At 41.0% G+C, this 22,574-nt stretch overlaps 2 protein-coding genes across 7 annotated transcripts in view; both read left to right on the forward strand.

Moving 5' to 3' along the window:
- Nucleotides 1-2,748, forward strand: part of CAGE1 (cancer antigen 1) — a 55,758-nt gene extending 53,010 nt beyond the window's left edge. For 5 of the 6 annotated variants that reach the window (XM_060614848.2, XM_060614853.2, XM_060614849.2 and 2 more), the window contains 2 exons: nt 351-390; nt 1,639-1,752. In XM_060614848.2, the coding sequence (XP_060470831.1) occupies nt 351-390; nt 1,639-1,734 (136 nt within the window). In that variant the 3' untranslated portion in view covers nt 1,735-1,752. Of the gene's footprint in view, nt 1-350; nt 391-1,638; nt 1,753-1,936 lie in introns of those variants that run through there. The other variant, XM_060614851.2, reaches the window with a different exon arrangement.
- Nucleotides 2,749-11,923: 9,175 nt separating this feature from the next.
- SSR1 (signal sequence receptor subunit 1) overlaps nt 11,924-22,574 on the forward strand; it is a 40,487-nt gene continuing 29,836 nt past the window's right edge. The window contains exons 1-5 of the mRNA XM_060614865.2: nt 11,924-12,100; nt 14,790-14,902; nt 18,702-18,789; nt 20,073-20,335; nt 22,015-22,091. Coding sequence (XP_060470848.1) covers nt 12,022-12,100; nt 14,790-14,902; nt 18,702-18,789; nt 20,073-20,335; nt 22,015-22,091 — 620 coding nt within the window. The 5' untranslated portion in view covers nt 11,924-12,021. The remainder of the gene's footprint in view (nt 12,101-14,789; nt 14,903-18,701; nt 18,790-20,072; nt 20,336-22,014; nt 22,092-22,574) is intronic.

A 22,574-nucleotide genomic window follows, 5' to 3' on the forward strand; every position in this document is an offset into this window, starting at 1 on the left:
AGCGAGCACGTTAATAGTTTCAGATGTCTTTTTTTTTTTTTTTTTTGCTTCTAGTTCTCTATCATTTTCAAGAGCCAGAATCTTATCCTAAAGAAGTCCATGAGAATGTTAAAACACAAGACTGTGGCTCAATATTTTTATTTAATTGCAATGAGACTGATCCATATATTACACACTGAAAAGCTTTCTCTGAATCTTTTAGGTGCTCATAGTTCTATCCTAAATGGCAATTTCTCCTTGAAAGTGAAGGCAAGAACATATTAAATAATGGCATACTTGTTCACTAGGGTCTCTATTTTAGCCCGCCACTTTTTTTTTTTTTTTAACGTTATGATCTCTATCTCCTACAGACCAAGAAGATTAGAATATCATCCAAAGTCCTTGACCGTGGTAGGTCATACTGATGATCACTATAAAGAATATTCTGTTTCCATGTAATTTGACCATAGCACAAGATTAAATAGGAGTTCCTAAAGTTACATTTTAGTAATGTTCAGTGTCGCTTTCCTTTCTGTCCTCAGATGAGGCCTCTTTGACCTCTGATCATCATACATCCTGTAACTGGGAACCTTCCTTCTGAAATTTTCCTTGTATTCATCCTCTTCACTGCATCCCTACAGCCACTGCCACATGTCAGGCCCTCATCATTTCTCATCTGGCCTATGACAGTCATCTCCTACTTGTTTCTGCCTCCAGCTTGGCACCCCTTCCTTCCATCCTCCACAGAGTAGACAGAGAGTCATCTTTCAGAAGCAAAAAGGATGATGCCCCTTCCCTACATAAAACCCCTCAGTGGTTCCCACTTGCATTCTGGATCAAATCGAGCTCCCTAGCGCAGCATGTAAGGTCCTCTATGATCTGGCCCTCACCCTCCTATCCAGCTTTCTCATTCACTGCTTCCTCTTTGTCATCATACACCAAACCACATCTAACCACTTGCCATTTTCCAAACATGCTGTTATTTTTATGCCTTCCTGGTATGGCCCATGCATCTTCCCCTGCCAGGAATGTTCTCTCTCAATTCCTTTTCTCCTCTTACTTCAGTTCCCACCTCACAGACTTACAGACCAGTTCAAGCTCCATCTCCTGTATAAAGCCTCTCCTGCCCTGTCTCCCACATGCAACTGACTGGCTTCCTACCACGTGCCCACACTGTCCCCTTTGATAAAACAGCACCTGCAACATTTCATTACTGTTCTCTACTTGCACATCCCTTAACTTGACTAGAACCCTTTTAGTGCAGGGATTGTCTCATATTCATTTTGGTATCCCCCAGCACCTATCCCCTAATAGGTACTAAATAGGAGGGGGTGTTAGGCAGACTCAGGACCCAGGACCAATGCTACCCATGGTGGAGTAATTCCTAATATAAGATGTAGCCACTGGTGCCCTTGTCCTACCCCAAGCCAAGGGTATGTATTCATGAAAACCTGTGGCCTATTTGTGATATAGCTTTGTGGAAGAGGGGTACAGTCAAGGGCATGTCTGTATATGCTCCACTGAGACCCAGCTGTTATAATAGTGGAGTTATGAGAATACCTTAATACTACCTACCAGTTCTTAGTTATACTGTGCTGGTAAGTCATTTTATGAAATATTTACATTCTTGTTTCTATTCCTTTTTCTTCATTCTGCCAGCTGGCAACCAAACCAAGGAAGATGAAACTCAACCACCCTTGTTCCTTGCCATGTTCCTTAATGAGAAAAAGGTTGAAACAAAAAATTATTTATTAAAATATAGTAGTGGTGTTATCTGTGAAGTTTATCCATCTACAGGCTGTACTACTTTTCCATATGTATATAAGAATTAGCTGTTTATGCAGTAAGAATTGTATATATAATTAAGAATGCCATATGTAATCAAGAATCAGCTGTCCTGTCACTGAATGCCTGTGTTTCCTAAAAACTTGATACATTTTTTTCCTTTCATTTTTAGATGCCAGATATTTTAGAAGGAAATAGAAATTATTTAAATTAAATAGGATTGAAGATTAAACATTAATCATTTTCGTCAACCAGTCCAGGAGCACAGTCATTACTAAGTATAGTAACCAGATCAATCATACAAATGATACATTAAAATCTGTATAAATGATGAAATTATACATCCTAAAAATTGTGATTACTTTTCTTCTAATTTATTACTGTGAATGACAAAACATATTTACTTTAACATAAACAGAGGAACAAGTGGCTTCTTTTGCAAATGTCTATTTTCATTCACACAATATCACTTCCATATTATCAAGCCTTTAAGGACACATAAAACAGTAATGTATCTCATTCCAACTTTTTGTTTCTGCCTGTAGGACATCGTTTTTCTCTTCCGGCAGGCAAGCTCTTCCTACTACCAACCAAATTTTAAGACACTAATTCTGAAATCCTTTGGAATTAAAACACAGATGAAAGGGGAGGACTGGTCCTTTGAGACCTAACTCATAATTTCTACTTTAACATAGTTTTGAGGAATTAGTTCTGAATTTAAACAAAGGAACCAGAGACAGCTGATTTTGTGAGATAAAACAGAAAAACAAATGTGCCTACATGCATATTATCCTCTTGCTAAATCCCAGAACCAGGATGGAGATGTAGCTGTTGAATCAACTATTGGAAGGGAGAAATTATTTTAGCTTGCTGAAATTAGTTTTGCACTGAAATTACTCAGGTAAGTACAAGAGAAGAATATATGGAGAATATATATCTGCACTTGAAGGAAGCGCTGAATAAATAAAAGCTATTATTATTGTTGTTATTTTTGCTGAGGAATTCTGTAAGACAGATCTTATGTGAATTTTGAAACAGAAATTTTAACTTCTCAAATTCAAAAAGTTGCAATACCATTTAAGACAAATGATGAGAAATGCACAGAAAAATGCAGCTGTGACAGTGTTGTGTTTCAGAAAATTAAGCATTGAAAGTTTTGGAAATGATTCCAGTTTTAAAAAGAGATATTGTTTCCCTGGAGGATCCCCTTCAGGGAAAATCAAAAACATGACAGGAGAAAGACAAATATTAACATAAAGATGGCTAATGCAGTTCTGCAATCTGTACACTATTGTGATGAAACTTTTGGAAAGGAGGGATTAACATAGGCTGTCTGCAAACAGGAGCGTGTGCCTAAGCACCACATTTGCCATGTATGTTATTAGACATTTATGATATTTTACCTGCAGGTTGTCTCAAAATGAATGTGCCTCCTCTGGTGCATGACTGAAGGATGCTGAGTCTAAGCCTGTACTTCTTTCAAAAAACATTTAGTGACTTTCAATAAACTGTGTGACAGCCTCTATGTTAGATGCCAAGGACACAAAGAAAAATCAGGCAAGGAAGGACTACATAATCCAAAGAAGATAGATACACTGTTCTAGAGTGGGGTGCAGGTGTAACTGTCCAGGGTATGCTAGAAGCATAGATGAAATGACCCAGGACTATGTCAGGGAAATTCAGTACACCTGAGCCAGATCTGTCCCTGACTGGACAGTCCCCAGACAGATAGAAGGGGAAAACAACAGCACAGTCAAAGCACAGAGGCATGATAGGCTCTATTACATCCCATGAACCACAAGTCATGTCTAAAACCCACATTCTTCATATGGCAGGAGGCGAAGATGGTCATGAATAGCATTGTATGCCTGGCCAAAAAATCTGAACTTTATCCTTATGAAATCTCAAGCTCCAAAAGCTTTAAAGTAGAGGAATGATGTGGTCATGTATGCATTTTGAAAGATCACCTTAAAAGTGATGTAAAGGGTAGGTTGATGGTGGGTGATGCTATAATCAGAAGTACCTGTTAGGGGCACCTGGGTGGCTCAGTCAGTTGAGCGTCCGACTTCGGCTCAGGTCATGATCTCACAGTTCATGGTTTGAACCCCACGTTGGGCTCTTTGCTGACAGCTCAGAGCCTGGAGCCTGCTTCCAATTCTGTGTCGCCCTCTCTCTGCCCGCCCCCCGCCCCCAGCCCCCGTCATGCACACTTGCTCACTCTCTCTCTCTCTCAAAAATAAATAAACGTTTTAAAAATAATAAAATAATAAAAGATTGTGACACTTGCCTATAGAAATAAAACGCTGGGTATGAGCAAGTAGCATATGTAATTCCGGAAGCTCCACTCTGAAATATTTACAAAGGACTCTAGGAGTCAGTATGAATTCATAATTGTACCTCTGGGGTACTTTGTGAAACTGAACATAGATCCTCCCGTATTTAGCAAGGCCAACCTTGCATGAAGAACAATTAGAACATAGTTTTTAAGAAATTCCAGTGAGCACGATATGGTGAAAAATTCAATGGCACTAATGTACACTTGAGGGTCCTTCTAATAAATGGGGCCAAGGTCAACAAAGATGTTCTGAGAAGAGAATTTCTGTGATTTCACAGCACAACCACTCTACTGATGAATTCCACTTCCATTTGGACTAGAGGATTTGAACATCCCTATCAGAGACCTTTGGTACTCGGAGAATAGGGTCTAGGAAGAAGTCAGTTCCCTCTCTCCCATGTCTCTCCTTTACTCTGATGCTACTACCACACAACACTCTGACACCAGATGTGTGGTGTTTTTCCACACACCAAGCATCCGACAGCAATTCTCTGTGACATCCGCTGGGTGTCCTACAATTTAAATCAATTCTGACACTCCCCACCTGGAGGTAGCATCAGACTCCACAGGGTAAGGGCTCAGTCCCACAAGACTGCCCTCACTCCACGGCAGATGCCTATCACTAGTCCAGGTGATGACCAGCTATAAATCAGAGGTTCCGACAAACCCCTCCTCAGGTTTGATTAATTTGCTAGAGCACCTCACAGAACTTAGGGAAACACTTACCTTTAACAGTTTATAAAAGGATACAGATGAAAAACCAGACTAAGAGTTACACAGGATGAGGTCTTGGGAGGATCCTGAGTGCTCTGTCCCCATGGAGTTGGGGTGTGTTCCCTTCCTGGTATTTGGAGGTATTCGTCAACTGAGAAATTCATTGAATCCTATCCTTTTGGGATTTTTATGGAGGTGTCCTCATGTAGCCGTGACTTATCATTAAATCCATGTCCAATCCTTTTCCTCTTTCTGGAAAATAGACAGTAGAGCTGAAAATTCCAACCTCCTAATCATGGTCTGGTCTTTCTAGTGACCAGCCCCCAGCCAGGAGCCATCCAGAGCTCACAGAGTTGCCTCGTTAGAACAAAAGATGCCCCTAATGCTGTTCTCACTTAGGAATTGACAAAAGTTTTAGGTGCTCTATGACAGGAACTGGGGCAGAGACCAGTGTATATATTTTCTTCTATCTCACAAATAGGTATAAAAACTACAGTACATAAATACATGAGGAATTACTACAACTAATACATCTTTTTAATATATTCTTCCCTTTATTGAGGGATGATCTACATACTGTAAAAGACACCTATTTTAAGTGTAGAACTCAGTGATTTTACAAAGTAAATGTATAGTCATGCAATAATCCCCACAATCTAGTTTTAGAATATTTCCATCTCACACACCCCAAATCTCCTCTAGCCTACTGGCAGCCAATCACTGCTTTCACCCCCAATTTCTTCAGGATTCTGGTCAGTCTTGTTCTTGGGAAACATACAAGAGAAGGATTAGTACGACAAACTGTGATCAGCTGCTGTGTCTGAACATGAGGCATTAAGGCTGCTACTTGGTTACTTTCTTGGTATTTCACTGTCATCTGCCATGACCCATCTAGTTCTTGTAGGGGCCAGCTGGCAAATTAAATTGGAATTTGATGGAGACCACCACCCTATGAGAGTGGCACACACTTCTACTATTCCCTTGGGATGTGGGTGTGCTTTTAATTTACTATCTCCATTGGGAAGGAGAGTAGTAGTGGCAGCTTGAGAAGCTTCCACTGAGCCCTTCACACTCTTAATACTCTTGATAGCTCCCCAAGGAACCAATGTAACCAACCACCAAGTATGTCCATTCCATCTGTACTTTCAGGGACCATATATGGTGGGTCTGATAACCTGAAGGATCCACTGTTGGCTGGACCCAGGATGAGACTCCATTTATTACCTGGCTCCTTTATACTCCTACTCTAAAAGGGGGCCATGTTGGCATGTTAGATCCTGGATATAACATCAGTTCAGACCTTGTGTCCAAGAATCCTCCAAAGGCCTGGTGTTCCCCTTTCCTCAATGCATGATTACTGTGAGTAAATGTCCGTCCTTTGAAGAAGGATGGGGGATTCACAACTGAATGGCAACTATTGTGGGGTTTCAGGACTCCCCATCATAGTACCCTGGCTTCTCTGCAGTTACTGGGTTCTGGAATTGAGAACCAGCTCAGGCGCAGCTGAGGAGGGGACCATGACTTTTTCCTGGGTGACTGCCCTCAACACCCTCCCGATCTTTCTTGATTTCTTTAATTGTATAAATTAACACTAAGTTGAGTGCCCACGTATCTTATTAACCATTGCCGTGGCTCTCTCCAGGTTACTCCTCCTGCTCGTTCTCCAGTCCTCTCCCTATCAGACTTTGCAGCTCATGGTGACGGTGATAACTGAGCCCACCCTGTTGGATGGTTAAGGGGTGCCATCTGGTCTTTGTTCTCATCCACTCATCCTCATTGCTATCAGCCCAGTTCTGTAACAGCATCCTTTACCCTCAGCCTGGGCTACAGAGGACAACCCACCACTGGCCTCACTGAGGCTGGAACCCTTCTTGCCTCTGCATTCCTCATTGCTTTGGTAGATGGAGTGTCCTCCAGGCCCTCTCCCAGAATGTGAGCTGGTGAGTCTTCCAGCCTTACATAGTAGATCCATTCCAACAGGCTTACGTTTAGGAGCCAGGCAGAGGAGGAGGGGCCGGTGAGGTGGAAAGAGAACTAGGAGAGTAAGGTTGTCACTGAGTCTAGAGAAACAAGTGTGAAAGAAGCGGGGAACGGGGCTCAGATGAGGACTTTGGGGTTTAGCAAGATGGAGATGTTTTACTGTTGAAAAGAAAAAGCCCAGTTGGAATAGGTGGAGAAGAAAGTTGAAAGGTGAGCTAGTGAAGTTTTACTGTGTCAGAAAGCAGGGAAATGAGGCTGTTGCTGAAGGGGAACAGGGGCCACGGGGAGTTTTATTTTTTTTTAATTTTTTTTTTAACGTTTTTATTTATTTTTGAGACAGAGAGAGACAGAGCATGGACGGGGGAGGGGCAGAGAGAGAGAGGGAGACACAGAATCGGAAGCAGGCTCCAGGCTCTGAGCCATCAGCCCAGAGCCCGACGCGGGGCTTGAACTCACAGACTGTGAGATCGTGACCTGAGCCAAAGTCGGACACTTAACCGACTGAGCCACCCAGGCGCCCCGAGTTTTGTTTTTTAACTTGGGCGATATTACCGTATGTTTGTATGTTCATGGGAGCAATGGATTGGAGAAGTAGAAATGTATTATGAGGTAGAAAAGAGAGGGCTATCTTTGAAATACACGTTTTTGAGCAGGGGATAGGATGCGCACCACAAATGGTGGATGCCCTTGGTGGGCCTATAAATATTTTTGTTGTAACAGAAAGGAGGGCAGAGCCTAGGTGTACAGAAGGACATAAGTGGAGGGTTTTGTGGACAATGATCAGGTGATTGTGCTTTTGTCTGTCCATTCTTTTCAAGGCAATATGAGCTGGGGAGGTCTGTGAATTGTGCAGAAAGAGAACCAGATGGGAAGAGCAGCCGGGCGAGAATGTAGGACCTCCTCCTAAGTTAGGAGAGCTTAGAGAGCCATGACTTCTTGTGTGTGTGTGTGTGTGTGTGTGTGTGTGTGTGTGTGTGTGTGTATTTTAAATGTTTATTTTTGAGAGAGAGCATGAGCAGGGGAAGGGCAGAGAGAGGGGCAGACACAGAATCTGAAGCAGGCTTCAGGCTCTGGCTGTCAGCACAGAGCCCGATGTGGGGCTCAAACCCACAAACTGTGAGATCACGACCTGAGCCGAAGTCAGACGCTTAACTAACTGAGCCACCCAGGTGCCCCAGAGCCACAACTCCTACGAAAGCTTTCCTTATTTTCTGTTTCTTTTTCCTGTCATGTCCCCTTTTCATAAGGAATTTCTTTCAGAGGTAAAGTATAGCACAAAAAGCCCAATTCTTTTCTTTAGCCCTTGCTAGGTGAAGTCTTTGCTTGCATGTAATGAACACACCATTTTTTTTGCTTGATGTTTTTTCATTTCCTATTAAGCCTACAATTAAACTTCAGTTGCAAATTTGTGGAGAACAGATGTCAATGGTAACAACATAACAAATTCAACAAATATTTTCTGTGTTATCACAGAGTGTACTCTTCTGTAACCGTGACGCCTAGGCACACTGATCCCTGGCCTCAAGATGTTTAAAGACAAGACACATAATAAACTATATATTGTGTTGAAGGTAGTAAGCACTGTGAGTGAAGAATAGAGAGAAGGAAATAGGCAGTGGGGGAGAGGGGGAGGGAAGGCTGGAGGGTTGCGATTTTAAATTAGGAGATGAAGGTAAGCCCTCAAGGTAACAGCTGAGCAAGAGTTTAAGGGACGTGAGGAAGTTCCTCAGCGATGTGGTAACCTGGAGAAATAATAACACAGAACAAAAACTGGTGCTTAATGAGCCCATTTGCCAAAGAGGCTGAAGGAACACTTAAGTAATCAGAGGAAGAGAAGGCTCTGCTTTTGCAAATTCTAAGGGAATACAATGACCAAAGGAGAAATTCAACTGTGGATCTGCCTGAGCTGTAGGAAGAGAATAACCAGGATGTGGTATATTCCTGGAAAATGAGTATCTTCAGACAGATAGGTGCAGAGGTGAGAGAAAAAGAGAACGTGGGGAAATATTTGGAAAGACCTAAATAAATTAGTAGATTCTTTCTTTCTTTCTTTGTTTTTTTTTAAAATTAAGATTTTTAAAGTAATCTCAGTACCCAATATGGGGCTCAAACTCACCATCCCAAGATCAAGAGTCACACATGCTCTACTGACTGACCCAGCCAGGTGCCCTTAAATTAGGAGATAGATTCTTAATTCCATAAATCAAGGATTGGAACCAGCTAAGGGGGAGAGCTCTGGGTGGGCACTATGGGAATTCTGCTTATTATTGGGAAAATGTAGATCATAACACAGGATTTGTAAGCACCAAGATCAGGGTAAGTATTTTACTTCCCTGATCCACAGGCAACTACTTTTTATTTTTGATGTTTATTTATTTATTTTGAGAGATCTAGAGAACTCGCAGGGGAGGGGCAGAGAGAGGGAGACAGAGAATTCCAAGCAGGCTCCGCACCCTCAGCTTGGAGTCCAAGGCGGGGCTGGAACTCACAAACTGTGAGACTATAACCTGAACGGAAACCAAGAGTTGGATGCTCAACTCAGGCACCCCAACTACTTTTTATTTTAATACCAACTGGGCAGTCACATAGGTTTCTTTGTTTTCTGTTTGTATGTTTTTATTTTTCCTAAATTCTGCATATAAGTCACTTCCAGGATAGGCACACTTTGTCTCTGATGAGTATTAGGTAGCTGGCTGCCTGAAGTTCAAGTCACAAATAAAATCAATTAGTAATCATTTAATACCTGGTGTGGCAGTCCTAGTTTAAGACTGAACTAGATTATCCTCACCGGTTCAGGCTACTGTCTAAACACGTCCTGAGAACTGGAGACATACCTACTAGGAATCTCGTTTGAGTTGTAATGAGAATCCTCCCCATGGGAAATCAGTCCTCTGAAGGGAAATGAGAGTCAGTGAGACATCCTTGGTCCAGTGAGGAGACAAGAGGTGATTTGGAGTACTGTACATAATGCCTATACTTTCTGTTACACGGCTCACATTGGATTCATTCTGGTACAAGGAGAGAGCAGCAAGTTAAATAGGATTGTTTGTCAGAAACCTGTCACACATCAGGAACTCGGAAAAGGCCTGATTTGAAACTCAGGGAACAGAAGCTGCCTCACGGTTGGGAAGGAGAGTCTTCCCGCGCCAGTAGAGTACTCGCAAGGTTCAGCCACAAAGTGTTGACAGTGGCCTTGGTGGCGTTGGCAGAGTGGCAGCTTTGGCAACCGAGCACAGAAATGGAGGCAGCAGCAGAGTGGGAGAATGCCCTCTCAGGAAGTGCCTCACTTCTGCCAGGTGCCTTAGCCATGTTAAAAAAACAAAATTGAACCAAGTAAATGTGAAGATCTAACTGGCTCTTTTAAGCGACTCGTGAATTGGGCAGCATTTCACCTAGCAAGTAGAGGGCAGCTCCAAGGAGTTGTACAAAAGGGAAGGTTTTTATAGGAAGGAGGGTGGGGCCAGAAGTTATTAGCAAAAGAAAAGAAAGGGTTGTTTCAGGCCTGGTCACCTGCCCTTAGGGGGAAGAACAGGGTGTCTTATTAGGTTGATTACCTTACCTTCTTTTGGGAGACAGAAAAGGCCCACGTGACTAGATGCCTCATTGATGCTGATCAGAAAATTCGTGACTGACTGGTTATGACTCTATTTCTGGGGGAAGTTGACACCGCAATTAAGTAGCATATCAAGTCCAGATTTGGTGTTTTGGCCTAAATGATGCCATTTTGTTTATTTTTGAGACAGAGAGAGACAGAGCATGAACGGGGGAGGGGCAGAGAGAGAGGGAGACACAGAATCGGAAGCAGGCTCCAGGCTCTGAGCCATCAGCCCAGAGCCCAACGCGGGGCTCGAACTCACCTACCGCGAGATCGTGACCTGAGCCGAAGTCGGACTCTTAACCGACTGAGCCACCCAGGCGCCCCTAAATGATGCCATTTTGGGCCTGTGATTTTCTTTGTAACAGCAGTGGCGGCAGTGGCACTGGTGGCCTGGTGGAGTGGAGTGGGGCTGAGCTGCTTGAGCTCAGCACAGTCAGGCTGTGATTTTAGTAGACAGAATTAATGGCAACAGCAGCCACAAACTGCTTTTACAGGGGCCCCAGGGCAAAGAGGCCTTGAGCAGAGCCAATGCAGGAGCAGAACAGCAGATGGCCCTAGGCCATGGAGCAGGAATGTGGACTCAGCCTGCCAGGTTCAAATCTTGCATCTGCCATTGACCAGCCTTTAAGCTCTGGGTAAATTACTAACCCTTCTGTGTCTCAGTTTTCTTCTCAGTGAATAATATCCAGCTCATAGGGATTTTTAGAGATTACTGAGATTATAATGAAAGCACAGCTCTAGGAAATAGTGATTGGAAATAATAAGCAGGCAATAAAGGTTAACTTATTTGTTTCATCATCTATAGGACATCTCACACGGATTCAATCCAGTAATACTTCATATTCACATTGTTTAATTGCATGAAATACCAGATTATTGGTAACAACCCAACTAGATGAGGAAACTGAAGGACACTGAACAGCCATTGCTGCCTCTATTTTATATTTACCAAATGTTTACCATATGCCAGGCACTGTTGTAGGTGATTTATAATTCTGGAATGTCAAGTAAGAATTTAAGAACTGTCAAAAAAAAAAAAAAAGAATTTAAGAACTGTCACTATTTAACCATAGATGAGGTTGTGGGCAGATAGGGGGCAAGATCTTTCAGTGTATATTTTAATGCTTTTTGGGTTTTTTTTTAACAATTATATATTACAGAACATATTTCTGCTTTTCAGTGCCACATACGGGCACTTCATGTTCCTTGTAGCACTGTAATTTAAAATTATACGAAGACTATCGCGCGCTGGGCACCAGGCGGAACGTCACTCAAACGAAGTAACTACTTGCGACGCTAATTAATTGGGACCAACGGACAAGCAGGGCGGAGCGAGCAACAAACCACTGGTGGCCAGCCCGCGTCTAACGCGGGAGGCGGACTTTCTCGGGAACATCAGAGGCCGCCGGCAATCCGTCACGTGACTCCTGGGGCTGCCCGTGCTCCCCCCCTTTCCGAGCCAAGCAGCCACGTTGGCGGCGTTCCTGGGCCAGAAGAGGGGGCGTGGCGAGGGCCCTTGCGTGATACGTGCCCCGCCCCCTGCCGGAGCCCGGATGAAGAGTAACGCCATTACCGCCGGAGCCGCGGAGAGCACTGGCGGGCGGTGACTGGTTACCGGACCGGCCGCGCCATGAGAGTCCTCTCCCGCCTGCTTCTGCTTCTCTTGCTTGTGTTTCCCGCCACCCTCTTGCTCCGAGGCGGCCCTGGAGGTGAGGCGAGGGAGTAGGTGGCGGGTCTTGGCCGGGAAGGAGACGAGACGCCACCGACCGCAAGTTTGAAGCTGGAGGCGGCAGCGGCTCCTGGGTCCGGCGTGCGTCCCGCCACCCTCTCCCTACCCCTTCCCCGACCCCCGGCCGGTAGTAGGGGGTCTCAGCGCGCGCGGGCTGAGTCCCGCTGGGGTCTCCGCCTCTTGCGTGCGGAGCGCGGGGCAGTGCCGGGCGACCTTGCTTGGTGGCCGCCCGCAGCCTTGGGCTTCTCCTCTGGCCCGGGACCCGCGCCTGCAGCTGTGGCCGGAGTTGGTGGGTCCTCGGCTTGGGGGAAGGAGGTGAAGGGGCAGTGGGCACAGCTGCACCCCAAGCGCGCTCTGCAGCCCGTTGTATTTCTTCTGGCCGCCTCCGCTCCACCCCCATCCGCTCTGGGCTGACGTGTCTTTAGCTTCCACGCTGGGAGCCCTCCATTCATTTGCTGAAACCCTTGGTCTCTACACACCTAAACTCTTAGAGCATCTTTTTTTCTGGCCATCTCCCTGTTTATCAGCACTCGGTCCGTCCGTGTTACCAGGAGTCTTCATTTCAGAAGAACTCCACATGTTCGCCTTCATTGTCCACCCCTTACTCCCAGGCCGAACGGGGAATTGCTATTACTTGAGCCCTCGGTTTTCTTCTCCTATCGTTTTTCTGTTAACTGTTTTTTGTTCTGTGGGAAACAGCGCTTTGCTCTTGGGGGTGGGGGGTGGGGAATCTAATTCGACACGATACGTTTATTTCGGCTTATTCTTTCCAACAGTTAACCTGGTGTGGAAATAACTTAGAACATTAATGATGTGGAAACTTGGCTTTTTGCCCTGGTTCTATCAGGAACTTCAGTTTTCTAATCTGTAAAATTCAGTCTGACTAAATGATTACTAGAATTCCTTTCATTCTGTAAGTTCAAGCAAGCTGTGTGGCAAAATGAATGATAGTGCCAGGTACCCATGAGTGGTTTTGCAAAGAACAGTGAGGTGACTGGCTTCTATTTAGTGGATAGAAAACCAAGTGAGAGAATTACCCAAACCTGTTAATGAAATCATTTGCGAGTTTAAAGAGGGATTCTTTTCCTTTATGAGTGGCTTGCTGGTCTGTGCTCACTTGGCTTTTTAAAGAAAATTAGACGATTGTACTTGATTAGAATCTAGGTGTATTTTTTCAGATTTTAAAACATTTTCATCTTTAAGAAACATCAATTCAGTATCTAAAGCTAACTGGATATCTTTAAGCATTTTTTGTGAGGAATGGTCTTTCAAAGGATGTTTTCTCTTCATTTTTCCAATTGAAAATTGCTAGACTTTTAGGCACAAGATTGTTACTGGTTAACATTAATATCTACTGAAATGTAGGGTGCAAATTCATTATATATATTGAGAAGTCTTGAAATTTAAGTACAGCTTAAAATTGTGTGAGCATAGGTATTTTTCTTACTGGTTTTAGAAAATGACTTGTAAATTATGAATGCACTATTTGAGTCTTTCTTCAGCAAACAGTAGAAGCTATTTTTCACAATGTGTTCGCAATGTGTGGATCAGTGTTCTTTGATATTTTAAATAAATCTTAACAACTGGTAAGAACTAAAGGAAGTGGAAAAAACTTAAAATGCATAGTCCTTAATATGTACTGTTTTTCTTGGGTATTGCAGCATGTACATATGCTTCCTTTCCCACATTTTTCCCTCTACTGAACTGCCACATCATCATTTTTTTTCTGAGGAAAGTTGGAAGAATCACTAGGACTTGGAAATTCTTTTTTGAGGTCTTGCCTGAGATAGATTTAATGTGACTTATTTAGAGAACTTTTGTCTATAAAATTATAATTTCTTGGCCTTACAGTTATGCTTAATTTTTAAGTGTAGGGAAAATAAAAAAGTACTTAAACATGTTTGAAGGTATGTGCAGAAATAAATGCATGCTTTCAGGGCTATGAGCCCTGAAGTTATCAGTGCAGTTTTCATTAAATCATATGCATTTATGCAAGCTAGTTTTTACCATGGATGCCATACAAATGTATGTTCCTTGAAATTACATGCTATCAAGTTCTAAAAGTTAGAACTGTAGTCAAGTTTAATAACAAATGTTTCTTGCCTAGTTATTGAGAGTGCTGTTTTCCTTTAGGCCTGAGCAGGGTTTTTGTTTGTTTGGTTAATGACAGGGATTAAATTTTGGAGCTTTTTACATTTATCTTTGTATGTACGTACGTACGTATGTATTTATGAGAGCACTAGCAGGGGAGAGGATCAGAGGGAGAAGGAATCTCAGGCTTGATCCCACGACCCTGGGATCCTGACCTGATCTGAAATCAAGAGAGGCTCAACCGTCTGAGCCACTCAGCCTCCTGGAGCTTCTTTAAAACAAACTTGCTTCAAGTTTTTTATTTGAGCCTCCAGGCATCTTTAGTTTCACCTTCATTTTCCTAACAATTAGATGCTTTTTAAAATTAAACAGCATTTCCCATTAAAATTAACATATAGTTGGTAAGACAGTCAATAAGATAAAATCATGAATCATCTAGATGCATTGTTATTTGTCATCATTCAAGTGAACTGAGAGACTGAGTTACTCCAAGGGGGAAAGTGTGTTGCCTATACCTGGGATTAAAAAACATTGGTTTGCCAGGGGTAAAGGTTAACTGTTTTGTATTTTATTGTTAGGCTCATTAGCTGAGGCTCAAGATCTTACAGAAGATGAAGAAACGGTAGAAGATTCAATAATTGAAGATGAAGATGATGAAGCAGAGGTGGAAGAAGATGAACCCACAGATTTGGTTAGTGTTCTATACAATGTAACTCATGTATATGTCATTTCTAGAATTTATCCTTTTATAGACAAATTTGATATTAACATTCTTGCTTTTAGAGGCTTGTAAATGTGATCAAAGTGGATTGAAGTTGGGAGAATGGGGCCAGTCATTGAGGATGGATTATAAATATTTTCTTGCACAAGGAAGGAGACATGAAACAAAGAACAATTAAAGATCATATGATTGTGAGTCTATGAGGGTAATAGTATAGTGGGAATAGCACTGGACCAGTGTTGATAGATTTGGGATGCATACTACTTAGCTTTTTGACCTTGAGTAGCTTTTCTCTCTGGATTTCATTTGCCTCTTCTTTCCTTCATCCAGTAAGCAACTATTTACTGAGTCCCTACTATGTGCTAGGCACTGTTCTTGGTGTGAGGATAGACCAGATATTTTCTCTGCTATCGTGGAGTTTCTGTTTTTGGGGCGGTATGTGTGTATTTTGCTGGCAGGAAGTGAGGAGCAGGCAGTAAACAGTATATAAAATGCATCCTGTGAAGAGGAAGGGGTTTAGAGAAGATGTCTTGAAAGTTCTCTAGTTCTGAGACTTACTCTAAAATTATAGTATGACAGTAAGAATGTTAGGCTAAAATCAAGATTATTGCTGCATGCTTCTAGCTAATTTCATTTCCTCTCTTGGACTACTATAATTTATCCTACACATTTTTTTTTTCTTTACTACTTTTAAACCCCAAAATTGGTCCTCTTCGCAGTCTTAGCAACACATTGCCTTCAGTGTCAGAAAGTGAAGGCTATCAGGTGCAAACGCTGTCAAATTTTCTACTTCTAAATATGTTACTCACTCATTCTTTCTACATTTTCCTTAAAAATTAGTTGTCTTTACTGTCTTCTAAGGCTAGCCCTACCACCTGTGTTCTTGTCCCCCTGTTGTCCTGTGGGATTTTGTATTCTGTAATTTCACATGTTGATCCTTCTTAGTGACTTGATTTTTTCAAACTGTATATGCATATACAGTACTTACATACACCACTTTGTATTCTCCACTTTAAGTTGCTACACATTTTATCTTTACCAGCACATTTCTTGAAAGAGTAAATGTATAGTTTTACTATATATCTAGTAAAACTGTTCTTGTTAAGTCACTACTGACCTAATTGTGAAATTCCTGGTCTGTTTTTCATTGTTTTCCTGTTCAAACTCTTAGCATTTGCAGAGTAGAGTATCCCTTCCTTCAGTCCCTTCATGTTGGCTTCTGTGGTACCCTCCCCCTTTAGTTTCCTCTGCCCATCTTCTGTTGCTTGGTCTTTCCACTATCTTCTCTCCCCTGCTTATCCCCATAATGTTAATGAAACCTGTGGTTTCAGGGCTCCTGGGTGGCTCAGTTGGTTGAGTGTCCAACTTTGGCCTAGGTCATGATCTCATGGTTTGTGGGTTCGAGCCCTTATGTAGGGCTCTGCACTGATAGCTTGGACCCTAGAGCCTGTTTCACATTCTGCCTCCCTGTCTCTCTGCCCCTCCCCACTTGTGTGTGCACTCTCAAAAATAAATAAATAAACATTAAAAAAACCCCTGTGGTTTCAACCAACACCATCTTTAACTGACAACCTTCAGACCTTGTCTCTAACCACTTACCTTACTGAACTCCATACCTTTATTTCCAGCTCTTTGCCAGTTAGCACCATCTGGATATTCCATTAGTACCTCAAATTTTATTTATTTTTTTATTTTAAAAAATATTTATTTATTTATTTTTGAGAGAGAGAGAGACAGAGAGAGACAGAGAGACAGAGTGTGAGCAAGGGTAGGGGCAGAGAGAGGGAGACACAGAATCTGAAGTCGGCTCCAGGCTCTGAGCTGATAGTACAGAGCCCAATGCAGGGCTCCAACCCACAAACCGTGAAATTGTGACCTGAGCCGAAGTCGGAAGCCCAATCAACTAGCCACCAATGCGCCCCTTAGTACCTCAGATTTTATATGTCCAAAATGGAATTCAGCTTTTAGCATTCATCACACCTCCATAAATTATTTACTGTTTTGATATGGCTCAGTGATTCAAGCTCTTGCCTTATTACTTCCATTTCTTTTTATCCCACAACCCATTAAATCATACCTTCAGGGTGATTTGTCTTAACTTTCTCTAGCATACCCTTTCCTCCTTAATACAGTTTTAGGGTTCCTGCCTTCTTGTCTCTGGTCTCCTTTCTCAAAGGTGGAAATTCACTAAGTCTTACTAAATTAGTGGTATCATTAAGGATACTTAAAATATAACATTATACAATTGCATAGTCATCAAACAAATTTTTGAGTGCCTTCTCTTGAGTACTAGCTGGCTGTGGAGAATTTTTTTTAAAGTGTAAGACAGTCTTTGCCCTTGACGTCTGTCTATTGGGGGAGAGAGTGTTTTACATAAATGGAAGGCAAAATGCCAATAAACAGTAGTGCCCTTAAGCATCTCAATTTATTAAGGGCCTGAATATTTCAAATATATGAATATCTTTGTAATTCTCATTGATGCTTGGAGAAGGACTGCACTGAGGATTAAAATTGTAAATTAAAATTAGTTCATATTTTCTATCACCTTTGTTGAGACCTAATTTACGTATCATGGTAGTCTCTTTTAAACATGCAATTCAGTGATCTTTAGTAAATACTAAGGTGAGCAGTTCTGAGTTTTAGGACATTTCCATCATCCCAATATGATCCTGTCCTTCTTTTCCTTTTCTTTTCTTTTCCCTTTTCCTTTCTTTTCTTTCCTTTACCATTTTTACCAAGTTGTGTGATGTCTTCTCAGAGGAAAATTGTTCTCTGAATCAGGATAGAAATCACTCCAAGGGTGAGGACAAGGTGCTCGAGAACAGAAGTCTGACAAAAGGGCTACAGGCCAAGTCTAGTGGTCTTTATTCTTTTACATAATTGTCTGTGACTGCGTTTATGCTGCAGCCTCAGAGTTGAGTAGTTGCCTGAGGGACCTCATGGTTCTCAAAGCCAAAAATACTTGGTATCTGGGTACATGGGTTGGTGCTACTTTCAGAGTATTGTTTCCTCCACCCATGTTGTGGGAGGATGGGGCAGGTAGCTGGGGAAGACTAAGTTTGAGACTTTTTCCTATAAGGTAGTATTCCTGGTATTTAAATTAAGGGGGAAAATGAATACTATTTGTTTTAACTAGAATGTAAAATGTTCCTTTGACAGACACATTTTAAGCTTTTTTCAAACTTTACAAAGTTTACCAACCCATGCTTTAGAACCTTGAAGCTTGAAGTGTGGTTTGAGTACTTGCAGCCTTGGCATTTCCTGGGTGCTTTTAGAAATACAGAATTTCCGGGGCGCCTGGGTGGCTCAGTCAGTTAAGAGTATGACTTTGGCTCAGGTCATGATCTCGCAGTTTGTGAGCTCAAGCCCTACAAGCTTTGCTGACAGCTCTGAGCCTGGAGCTTGCTTCTGTTTCTGTGTCTTCCTCTCTCTGCCCCTCCCCTGCTTATGCTCTGTCTCTGAAAAATAAATAAATGTAAAAAAATTTTGGGGGGGAAAAAAAAAAGAAATACTGAATTTCCAGCTTTCCCTAGAGTTATATCAGATCTGCATAAAATCTCCAGGGGATTGGTATGCACTTTACTTTTTGAGATGTAAATTTTATTTTAACTGATGAGATACACTGAAATTCATTCACTAATCCCAAGAAAGCCTCAGAGAAGCAGTCTTTTGTGCTAAATCTAGTGAAGTCATTTTTTTAAAGTCATTATTTAATTTTTTAATGATGTATTTTTACCCCATAATTATTTTTTAATGTTGTTTTTCTTAGGCTGAAGATAAAGAAGAAGAAGATGTATCTGGTGAACCTGAAGCTTCACCAAGTGCAGATACAACAATCTTGTTTGTGAAAGGAGAAGGTAATAGAGAAATGTTAGTTTTGATTCAGACATAGGAATTTTTCAGATGACAAGCTCACTTTATTTGGGAAGCAGAGATGCTTAAGATCTTTATTATTTTCCTCTCTTAGATTACAAATAAGTATGTAAATACATATCTCCAAACAAGTTTTCCTATATGTGTGAATAGCCATATCTGTAAGGTAGTATTCTTGGCATTTAAACTAAGGGGGAAAATAAATACTATCCATTTTAACTAGAAGTTAAATGTCCTTTTGAAAGCTACTGTTTTAAAACTTTTTTCAAACTGCCACAGTAAACTAACTCATATTTTGAGTGTAAATATTAGTGAAATATTAAATCTGTACGATTAGGCCTTGATTAGAGCCTTGGTTTCAGTAAAAGAAAATACATATAATGTCTTAGGTTTATTGAGGGCTGTATGGCAGACACTGTTCTCAGTACTTTGTGTGTATTATTTAATCCATATGAGGATAGTTACTACTGTTCAGTAGAGAGTCTAGAGAGGTGAGGAACTTGTCCAGGGTGACTCAGCTGGTAAATAGATTGTGAAGACAGACCCAGATTTGTCTGTCCCAAAGCCTCTGCTAAACTGGGTGAAACTCAGCTCTGTAGACCACAATGTAATCATTGAAGACTTCTTTTTTGAAATTATTAATTATCTTGGTCTTCTCAAGTTTTGTTTTATTCTCACCTACATTCCAATTTTATGCCTCCAATGGTATGATATGAATAAGAGATTCCCCCCTTCTCCTTTTTTTGTAGCTGTCTCCTGGGGTCTCACCTTCAAATTTGTGTTTTGAGTGATTGCTCAAAGTGGATATGGGTTACCTGGTTCGTTTTTGTTTTTTTCTCAGTATTTTAACAGATACTACAATTTTCAGGTGAATCTCTTAGGCCTATCTTTCTGTCATTCTTCTGTTATTTGCACAGATAATAGATACTGAGTTGAAGGTGACTTCAAGACAGATAGTCCCACGGCAGCATAATCTTAACTGCTAAAAGTACACATCTCTTTCTTAGACCACATGATGTGCAAGTGATGTAGTCTGACATTGAGATACTCCATTCAGTTCTTAAGTTGGAACGCTGGAGCACAGACAAAGGTTGCAGTTTATACATCAACTGTAATCTGTTACTAGTTAGTAGGGGGCTGGAGTGAGCTACTAAAAAAGATTCTGAAACCAGGTCCACGTGTAGGAGAGGGTGCCCAGATCCTTATAATGTCTCTTCGTGTCCTTTGAATGTTTTCTAATCTTCTGGTTTCTTTTTTTGTTTCTTAGATTTTCCAGCAAATAACATTGTGAAATTCCTAGTAGGCTTTACAAACAAGGGTACAGAAGATTTTATCGTTGAGTCTTTAGATGCCTCGTTCCGTTATCCTCAGGACTACCAGTTTTATATCCAGAATTTCACAGCTCTTCCTCTGAACACTGTAGTACCGCCCCAGAGACAGGCGACTTTTGAGTACTCCTTCATTCCTGCAGAGCCCATGGGTGGACGACCCTTTGGTCTAGTCATCAATCTAAACTACAAAGATCTGAACGTAAGGCCTTCTAAACCTTTTTTTTTTTTTTTTTTTTTGTTAGAGATGGAGGAGGACAGTTGACATTGTTTAATGAATACTCTTATTCATCTAAGTGCCTGTTTTGTAGTTGGAACTGTGATGGGCAAGAGGGAGGCAAAAATAAATTACACATGTTTGTCTTCAAATCTAGAATCCAGTGGGGGGCAGATGGATGTAAACAGGTGATATCACAGCATTTATAAATGATACATAGTGAGGGATTGGTGTAAAGTGCTGTAGTATGAAAGTGGATGTGACTTGAGCTAGATGTTAAAAGGAAAAGGAGCAGTAAGCCACACAGTGGAGTCTGCTTCGTATTCAGATGTTAATATGTGTTAAGTAATCTATTTTGTACTTCCTTTTATTGCTTGCATTTTGCCCATTTTACTGCTTTTATTTGTAAGTGAAGGTCTTTCTGTAACTGTTTTTCCATCGTTTTATACCCTCATAGATAAAAACATAACCAAGTATTTTTAGGATAGTTAGAGCAGTGAGGTTTATGGTTTATGAGAACCAAATAGTCTAATATGCTCTGTTGTCTTTTTTGTGGTTTTTAATATACACACTGTATATCCAAAGAATTAATGAGAGAAGGCCACTAGAATTTTACTGCTGAGAGTTGACTTCTAGGTGCCAACTATTATGTCCTTTAGATGAGAGCACATCTAAACCATTCCCTTCTCAAAGTTTTCAAAGAGGGAAATTTCATCCTCTCCTGGAAGCTTACTCAACCTTTTTATCCCATAGTGTCAACATGTTCACTCATGTCTGAGATCAATTTCTCATGCTGCCATTAAGTTTTCTTTTTTTCTTTAAATTACTTAGTGGGAGGGTTTTTCATCCTTCAAAATAATGTATTAAGCTTCCTCAACTTCATAGTTAAACAGTTTGAATAATTATATATTTTGTCTTGTTTTTGAGCACACATGTACATAGTTTCAGTTCCAGTTTGAATGTTAGTTTGTATCAATGTATTCTGATTGCTGGAATTGTCATTGGAGCAATGTGGATGGAAAGATCTTGAAGTAAAACTTAAATAATTACAGTTTAGCAATAAGTGACAGTTTTGAGAAAGTAATGCCTTGTTGTGAAGCATCAAACGCTGAAAACATCTAAGTATTGTCCCAGTGACTATGATGAATTTGAAAACTGAAGTTGTGTGAAACTGACAAAATTATTCCAAGACCACAACATAAACATCCTTTGATACTGCAGATCATGTTTATTGTAAATTGATTTCCAATTCATTGTGAATTTAGAGCATGGATTTGACTTCTGTTCAAATCTAGTTCTTAAAATCTGCTACTCTACATTTTCATGCTGTTCCCTTCTTTTTTGGAGGATTCTGTACAACAGAAGTTATGGCTTCTAGTTAATGGGTGTTCTGTGGGGTTTTTTTTTCTTTCTGCACATTTGTCTCCTTTTTACTTTACTTCCCTGTTTTCTCACACCTTTCCCCTTCTCTGCCCTCATGAAAGTGGAGGACAACTTTAGCAAGGTTTTTTATTTTGTAGAAGAAAGTAATACAATGTTGAGTCTCTGACACTGAGCTAAGTGATGAGAAAGCTGTTTCTTTATCTGTTGGGGATTCTTCTAAGAAATTGTACCTTTTATTTTTTCAATGAATTTCACATTTTTGTGATTTATTTTATTAATAGGGCAATGTATTCCAAGATGCTGTCTTCAATCAAACAGTTACGATTATTGAAAGAGAGGATGGATTAGATGGAGAAACGTAAGTGAAAGTTGCAATGTGTAGGTAGATCTTGATCTCACATGTCAGGCCTGGAAAGCTTGCTCCTGTCAACATTTGTTTTAATAGCAAAAATGGACCTATAAATTTTGTGAAATCTATATCTTAGGTGGTTCTTATAACTATTAACAGAGAGGAAGGATAGTTGAAACTGATAAAAAAAAAACTTTTAAAAAAGATAGCTGGCTTTCTGAACAACCCCTCTCCTAAATTCTTTTCTACCCCATGCTCATAAGCTGATCACCAGCCTCATCTAAGTTACATACCTCTTAAATCGCTATTAAAAATATAAATTAGAAGATGTTATTATCTTGGAAACTGTGTTCTTCATGAATAATGATGAGTCATTTCTTACCGTATACATATATGTAATTGAGCAAAAGCAATTTTTAAATCAAATTATGCAAAATAATATTTGAGGGAGACAAAAGCTAATACAATTATTTTAACTAACTGAGCTTGAGC

Source organism: Panthera onca, chromosome B2 (genome assembly GCF_046562875.1).
Source record: "Panthera onca isolate mPanOnc1 chromosome B2, mPanOnc1 haplotype 2, whole genome shotgun sequence".
In the NCBI taxonomy this organism is placed as follows: Eukaryota; Metazoa; Chordata; class Mammalia; order Carnivora; family Felidae; genus Panthera; species Panthera onca.